This window comes from Apium graveolens, chromosome 7 (genome assembly GCF_009905375.1).
Source record: "Apium graveolens cultivar Ventura chromosome 7, ASM990537v1, whole genome shotgun sequence".
NCBI lineage: Eukaryota > Viridiplantae > Streptophyta > Magnoliopsida > Apiales > Apiaceae > Apium > Apium graveolens.
Genome location: NC_133653.1, coordinates 191,528,742 through 191,536,566, shown reverse-complemented (window position 1 = coordinate 191,536,566; position 7,825 = coordinate 191,528,742). Strand labels below are relative to the sequence as shown.

Genomic DNA, 7,825 nt, shown 5'->3' with positions numbered 1-7,825 from the left:
GATGAGACTTTTGATTTTTGAGGAGTGGCATACATTATCACTTGCACATTCCTACTTTTTTTGTTGACCCAGTACATATTTTGATGCTGCTGACTCAAGTACAGTAGAGTTGATGACATGTGGGATTGCACTTTCTTTTTTCTATGCTGCGGTTCCGAGTTTATGGATATATATATATATATGGATATTGACTTTTGACTTATAGATCTCTGTGTAGTAGGGACTTAGTATGTACTATGCTTTCATGATCATTGTACCGTTGGTATTTGGACATTTGGGTCAAACTGGATATTATATATTGTTGTATCAAACTCATGATGATTATGGGATATATCTTTCGTGATACTATATTGTTTACTTTTACGCACAATATTATGCTTGTTGCACTCTAATTTGAATATGTCTTAGTGAACTTGTCAAATTAAAGAGCGACCAAAAAAAATTCTAAACACCACATCATCAAATGTTTTCTCTGAACAACTTTATGTCAACATTTCCTGTAGATCAGTAAAGGTTTTATATAAACATTTTTGAAAATAAGTTTTGAAGCCAAACTAAACCAACTTTATAAAATCTTTTGGGGCAACCCAGAACTTATGCATACAATTTTCTACGCAACTTTCAAAATGATCTATTTCCGTTCAAATAAATGTTTTCTTATGACAATTTTGCTGATGAAATGATTTACACCTGTGTTTCTCCAAACAACGCTCGATTTTGAAAAAAGAGAGAAGAAAAGGCCATTATTAATGCATTTTCCGAAGAACATGACAAGTTCAATAAATTCATTGAGATTTAATTGGTTCCTATATTTCAACAGTACTGGAGTATCGTAACTATTTTAGACCTTGCTAGTCCAATTTTATTAAGCTTGATATTTTCTTCTTATTAGCGAAAAGATGCCGCCTAGGAAAAGAAGGGAAAGTCCCCCAAGCAACTCAAGACAAACCCTTGAGGTGGAAGAGACTGGAAACACTCAACCTCAACCAGCTGATGAACAAGGTCAAAATCTAGATGAAGGACAGAATCAAAACCATAATCCACCCCCAGTTAATAATGACCCTATTGCTCTTCTACTTGCATTTCTACAACAACAAACCCAGAATCTACCTGAACCTAGAAGGCCCCGAGCAGAGCAAACTCAGTCTAATATAACTTTTAAATCCTTCAAATCCCTAAACCCACCTGAATTCAAAAGAACATAGAAGCTAGGATTTGGTTCCGGGAAATTAAGAAAACCTTTGAGATTGTGGGAGTGGAAGAAGACAAGAAAACCATCTTTGCTGTATTTATGTTAAAAGGTGAAGTTAATTATTGGTGGGAAGCTAATCAAGCTATCGGAGAGAACCCGATAATTCCATGGGAAAGATTTACTGCTTTATTTCTTGAGAAATATTTCCCCAAACACTTGGAACAATAAATGGAATTAAAGTTTTTGGAGCTGAAGCAAGGAAGCATGACTGTCGCGGAATATGAGAATAATTTTTCAGAACTCTTCAGGTTTATACCCTACCATGTTGACACTGAAGAAAAGAGAACTAGGCGTTTTCAACTAGGTTTACGACCATGGATTCAGAATCGAGTTGCAATACTCGAGATCTCTAACTATGCGACTTTGGTACACAAGGCTTCAATTATAGAGAGCGGGAATGATCTGTATCCCAAGGATAAGGGAAGTGTAAAGAGAAAGTTTTCGAACAGTGCTGGGAATTTTGGAAGAAAGTTTGATGGAAATAAGAACAAGAAACCATTTGTGAAAAGGGAGGATTAGAGGATGGATAGACCAAGGCTTGGACATCAAGATAATTGAGAAAACGAGGCCAAGTTAGGACTCCTCAAACTGCGAATCTACTTCAAGGAAAACCACCACTTCCAGACTGTAAAACCTGTTGACGAAAACATAGTGGAAAATGCTGTCAGGAGAACGTTACTTGCTATGTATGCGGAAAGAAAGGACATTATGCCAGCAATTGCAAGGACAAAGCGATCATTTACCACAACTGTGGAATGAAAGGACACTACGCTCGCGAATGTCGTCAAACCAGGAAAGAAAGTGAAGTTCCCAAACTTATGGCACCACCAACCCAAGACAATCGTAATTTAAGAAATGCCAACATCAAATCTACTGCGCGCACTTTCAACATGACCTTAAAGGATGCTATCATTGATAATGATATCATCGCAGGTACGCTCCTAGTAAATTCTTCAAATGCTTGTGTGTTAATTGACTCTGGCGCTACTAGATCTTTCATATCTGAGAATTTTGTGAATAAGTTCGGATTAGAATTAACATCGCTAGAGGAAGATATGATGGTATAAATTACAAATCAAGAAGTTATACCTGTTAACCGAGTATGCCCTAATTGTACGATAGAGATTCAAGGAAAGCCTTTTATTGTGGATCTTATTCCTTTTAAACTGGGAGAATTTGATGTAATACTGGAAATGGATTGGTTGACGTGATATAATGCTCAGATCAATTGTAGGTTAAAGAGAGTTAGCTTAAAAAGTCTAGATAATAAGAAAGTAATTCTTCGTGGTGAGAAGCAAACTCGTAAATTTCTCACTATGTTGCAAGCCAGAAGAATGTTACGCCAAGGCTGTCTAGCATATCTCACACACGTTATAGATACATTAAAGTCTACTCCTAGGCTAGAAGAAATCCCTGTTGTAAAGGAATTTGAGGATGTATTTCCCGAAGACCAACCCGGATTACCCCCTGATAGAGAAATCGAATTCACAATCGATCTCACTCCAGAGACGACACCTGTTTCTAAAACTCCATATTGATTGGCCCCCATAGAGATGAAGGAGTTGGCTACGCAACTACAGGAATTGCTAGATAAAGGAGTGATTCGGCCTAGTGTATCACCGTGGGGAACACCAGTTTAATTCGTGAAGAAGAAAGATGGATCTATGAGATTATGCATAGATTATCGAGAACTAAATAAGCTTACCATCAAGAATTGGTACCCTCTACCTAGGATTGACGATATGTTCGACCAACTGAAAGGAGCTGCATGTTTTTTCAAAAATTGATTTAAGATCTGGCTATCACCAGTTAAAGATTAAGCCCAAGGGTGTGCCAAAGACGATGTTTAGGACAAGGTATAGACACTATGAGTTCTTAGTGATGCCATTTAGATTAACGAATGCCCCTACCGCTTTCATGGATTTAATGAACCGAGTATTCAAGAAATATCTGGATAAGTTTGTAATAGTTTTCATCGATGATATCTTAATTTATTATAAGTCTCGCGAGGAACACACAAAATACCTTGGACTAGTACTGGAAACTCTGAGGAAGGAAAAGCTGTATGCAAAATTTTCAAAATGTGAGTTTTGGCTAGACCAAGTGCAATTCTTAGGACATATCGTCAGTAGTGAAGGGATTTTAGTAGATCCTGCAAAGGTTGATGCTATAGCAAATTAGGAACGACCAAAGATGTTGGCCGAAGTTAGAAGCTTTCTGGGATTAGCCAGTTACTATCGAAGGTTTGTACAAGATTTCTCGAAGATAGCTACGCCCTTGACCCGACTCACACGGAAGAGTGAAAAATTTGAATGGACCTCGAAATGCGAAGAGAGCTTCCAAGAATTAAAGAAAAGGACCTATGCCCCAGTACTAACCTTACCAGACCATTCAGGAAATTTCGTGATCTATAGTGACACATCTCTCAAGGGACTAGGTTGCGTATTAATGCAAAACGGAAATGTCATTGCCTACGCCTCGAGACAATTGAAGGATTATGAGACTAGGTATCCCACGCATGATTTGGAGCTAGCAGCAATAGTTTTTGCGCTTAAAATTTGGAGACACTACTTGTATGGAGAAAGATGTGAAATCTATACAGATTATAAAAGCTTGAAATACATATTTACCCAGAAGGAATTAAATATGAGGCAAAGGAGATGGATAGAACTGATCAAGAATTGTGACTGTACTATAAATTACCACCCTGGAAAGGCAAATATGGTCGCAGATGTTTTAAGCAGAAAAGAAAGTTTGAAGATACTTGTGACATCTAAGGAATTGATACAAGAAATTGAGAAAATGGAAATGGAGATAAAGATTCCAGTCCAAGCGAATGAAAGGAATTATGAGATACGAGTACAACCCCAAATAATAGAAAAGATTCGACGTTGTCAAGAAGGGATCATGAAAACTAATAGGGCCAACTTTACGGGAGAATAGAGTTTAAGTGTAACAGATAACCAATAAGTTCAAAGAGTTGCATCAATGATTTGGATTCCCAATGTGTCAGAACTAAAGGAAAAGATTATGAACGATGCTCACAATTCAAGATACTCTATCCATCCTGGGAGCACAAAGATGTACCAAGATATAAAGAAAAATTTATAGTGGCCCAACATGAAAAAAAATTGCTGAATGGGTAGGTAAGTGTTTAACGTGTCGAAAAATAAAGTCTAAACATAAGAGGCCCAGTGGCCTGTTACAGCCTTTAGAGATCCTTGAATGGAAATGGGAACACATCACCATGGACTTTATAGTCGGTTTACCAAGAACTAAGATCAACCATGACACCATTTGGGTTATAGTCGACCGACTCACCAAATCTGCACATTTTCTTCCAATAAATGAAAGATACAGTATAGAAAAATTGGTCAACCTATATTTGAGAGAAGTCGTGGTTAGATATGGACTACCAGTATCAATTGTGTCAGATAGAGATGCGAGGTTTACATCAAGATTCTGGAAAAGTTTCCAGGAATGCTTAGGCCTGAAATTGAAAATGAGTACAGCATATTATCCCCAAACAGATGGACATAGTGAAAGAACTATACAGACAATAGAGGATATGTTAAGAGCTTGTGTCATAGACTTCAAAGGAAATTGGGATGATCATCTGGCATTGGTAGATTTTGCTTACAACAACAGTTACCATTCAAGCATAGGAATGGCTCCATTTGAGGCACTCTATGGTAGGAAATGCAGATCTCTAATATGTTGGGAAGAAGTGGGAGAAAGAAAGATTTATGGACCTGAATTAGTTCAACAGATAACTCAATCTATCAGAATTATAAAGAAAAGTTAATAGCCGCCCATGATAGACAAAGAAAATATGCTGATTTAGAGCGAAGACACAAAGAGTTTGAGGTTGGAGATAAAGTATTGCTAAAGGTATCGCCTTGGAAAGGAGTTATGAGATTTGGAAAGAAAGGGAAATTGAGTCCTAGATATATTGGTCCATTCGAGATTTTGAAGAAAGTAGGAACTATATCTTACCAGTTAGCAATACCGCCAGATCTTCAATACAACCATGATGTATTTCACATATTCATTTTAAAAGCTTACTATCCTGATAATCGTCCGTACTTGCATACGAGCCAATTGAAGTTCAATCGAATTTGACGTACGAAGAACAACCTGTTCGAATTGCGGATAGAAAGGTCCAGAAGCTGAGAAATAAGGAAATTAGCCTGGTTAAGGTAATATGGAGAAATCATTCTATAGAAGAAGCGACTTGGGAGCCTGAAGAGGATATGCGAAGGAATTACCCCTCATTATTCTTGGTTTGCACTGATTCCGAGGACGGAATCCTATAAGGGAGGGAGAATGTAACGCCCGAGAAATTCTAGGAATAAAATATTGTTAATATATCCTATTATGTTAGACAAGGGATCGTTTGACCCTTAGCTACTTTGTGTTATTATTGGAATCGATTAATAAATAGCGATGCCTTCGAATTCTATTTAATTGATCGAGAATCCAATTTTATTTTTTTATTTTTTTGGTAAGCTTTATTATTGGTTATTTAGTAACTCGATTAAATATCAAACCCTTAATACTAAATTGATAAATGGCTCGTTATATTTGATAAATCGAATTAGTATGCTAATTTTTCCAAGAAACTTTTGTGTAATCAAGGGTGTTTCTTTTTATTTGCAAATATTCAATTTTTATTACCTTGGATATTCACTCTGACTAATAATTTATTACTTTAAAAGTTGGCATTGTTTTCTATTATTTCTTTTGGTAAATAATAAAGGAGGAATTATTTTGGCATACATATATGCAATTCTTGTCATTATTTTTTTTATTCCTTTATTTTTGAGTTATTCTAATTATTATTATAAAAAAATATAAAATAAAATAAAATATATTCTAATTTTTGATATTTATAAATAAAGTATTTTAGCATATATTATTTCCTAATATTTGGGACTCAAATAGATTTTTTTAAGGAGTGTTTAATAATTTCTCAATTTATAATTTCTTATTCTATTAAATGAGTAACTAGGAAACTAGTTTCTAAAATATAAATATTTTAGTGAACCGTAGAATCTAGTAGGTGATTCTAGAGAGTACTAACTTCCTATGGTTAGTAGTTAACTAATGTTAACCATGGTTAAATTTGTGTATAAATATGAGGCTTTACATCTAATCTACTACTTCTAAGATAAATCCCTAAAATTAGTGTCATTCTAATTATAAAGTAGAGTGTAGGTTTGGGTAAAAGAGGAGTAATTGAGTGGAGATCTAGCAAATTGATTTGGGAGAAGAGGTGATTTCTAAAAGTTCTTGATCAACCCCACTTTATACTAAGGTAATTTTATTACCCTTTTATTTTTTTTATTCTCTTATTATTTTGTTTATTTTGAGTGTTTATTTTTCTAAATAAATTGTATGATTAATTGAGTTTGTATTAGTGTTGATAATCATTACTATGTATATTAAATTCTATTGAAAGAATTAGGAATCCATGATGATATGATTATCTTGGTTATTTTTGGATTTGCTAATTAATTGATTTTAGAAATTTTCTTAATTTATTATTAATAATTAGTACGTAATCTATGAATTAGTTTGCAATTGGGCTTGGATAGTTGGCCCAATAAGGGGTCCAAACCGAATTATTGATAATAAGGTTAGGTTAATTGAATAGGAAGTTAGTTGATTTGTTTTGTTTGGTTTTATTGAATTTGTGTAGAAGTGTGAATTTGGGGATTTAATTGTAGTTGATTGTGATTGATGTATTGGTTGAAGATTTGGGTGTTGTGATTGTTTTGGGATGGTGAGAGAACGGAACCACCACCGGAGGCGATGGTGGTGATGGTCGGCAAAACCAACTCTGGGAGGTTTATTGAAAAACAAGTTGGGTAGGTAGATAGATCTGAGGAAGAGGAATAAAATGAGAGTAGAAAACATGATTTTTGAGCTCACCGGAAAACACCACCGGCCGGCCACCGGGCGGCAGTCACCGCCGGTGCCACCATGGCAGTGGTGATGTGAGGAAGAAGAAGGGAGGGGGTAGTTTGGTAAATTCTTGGTTGGTTAATGTTTTATAATAGGAATAAAAGAATAAAAAGGGATTAAAATTGAATTGTTGGTGTTTAATAAAATTAAATGAATAAGTGGGGAATTATTAATTAATTAGTTGATTTAGTAATTAAGGATCTAATAAAAGAGAGTGGATATAATTATGGGTATTATTGTTACGTTCAAAGATTTAATAGATTCGTTCCTATAATAAATGGAAGAGAATAAAAGTATACCCTTTTGGAATAAATAAAAGAGGAGACAATGAATTTGAAATTTCTAATAAAATAATGGGCGTAAATACTAGTTTTATGCTCGTATTGGAATGAATCGCTAAAGAATAAATAACTCGTATCAAATGACAACCCGATAAAAGAAATATATTTCTTAAAATTATTGCTTAATAAATGAGTAGTTACTAAGAATATAAAAGTCAATGGTGCATCGGAGAAATATTATTTGTTTCCACTTTGCGCTTATTTAAAATAGTGTTACGCTAAATTTAAGTTTTTTTAATGAATGAATATTATTGATAATTTGTAA

At 34.8% G+C, this 7,825-nt stretch overlaps 1 protein-coding gene across 1 annotated transcript; it reads left to right on the top strand.

Annotated features, from left to right (window-relative positions):
* Positions 1-2,142: 2,142 nt before the first annotated feature.
* LOC141674285 (uncharacterized) lies at positions 2,143-2,790 on the top strand. The gene is made up of 2 exons (XM_074481006.1): positions 2,143-2,313; positions 2,476-2,790. Exons 1-2 carry the CDS (start codon positions 2,143-2,145, stop codon positions 2,788-2,790), a joined length of 486 nt encoding a protein of 161 aa, XP_074337107.1.
* The last annotated feature ends 5,035 nt before the right edge of the window (positions 2,791-7,825 follow it).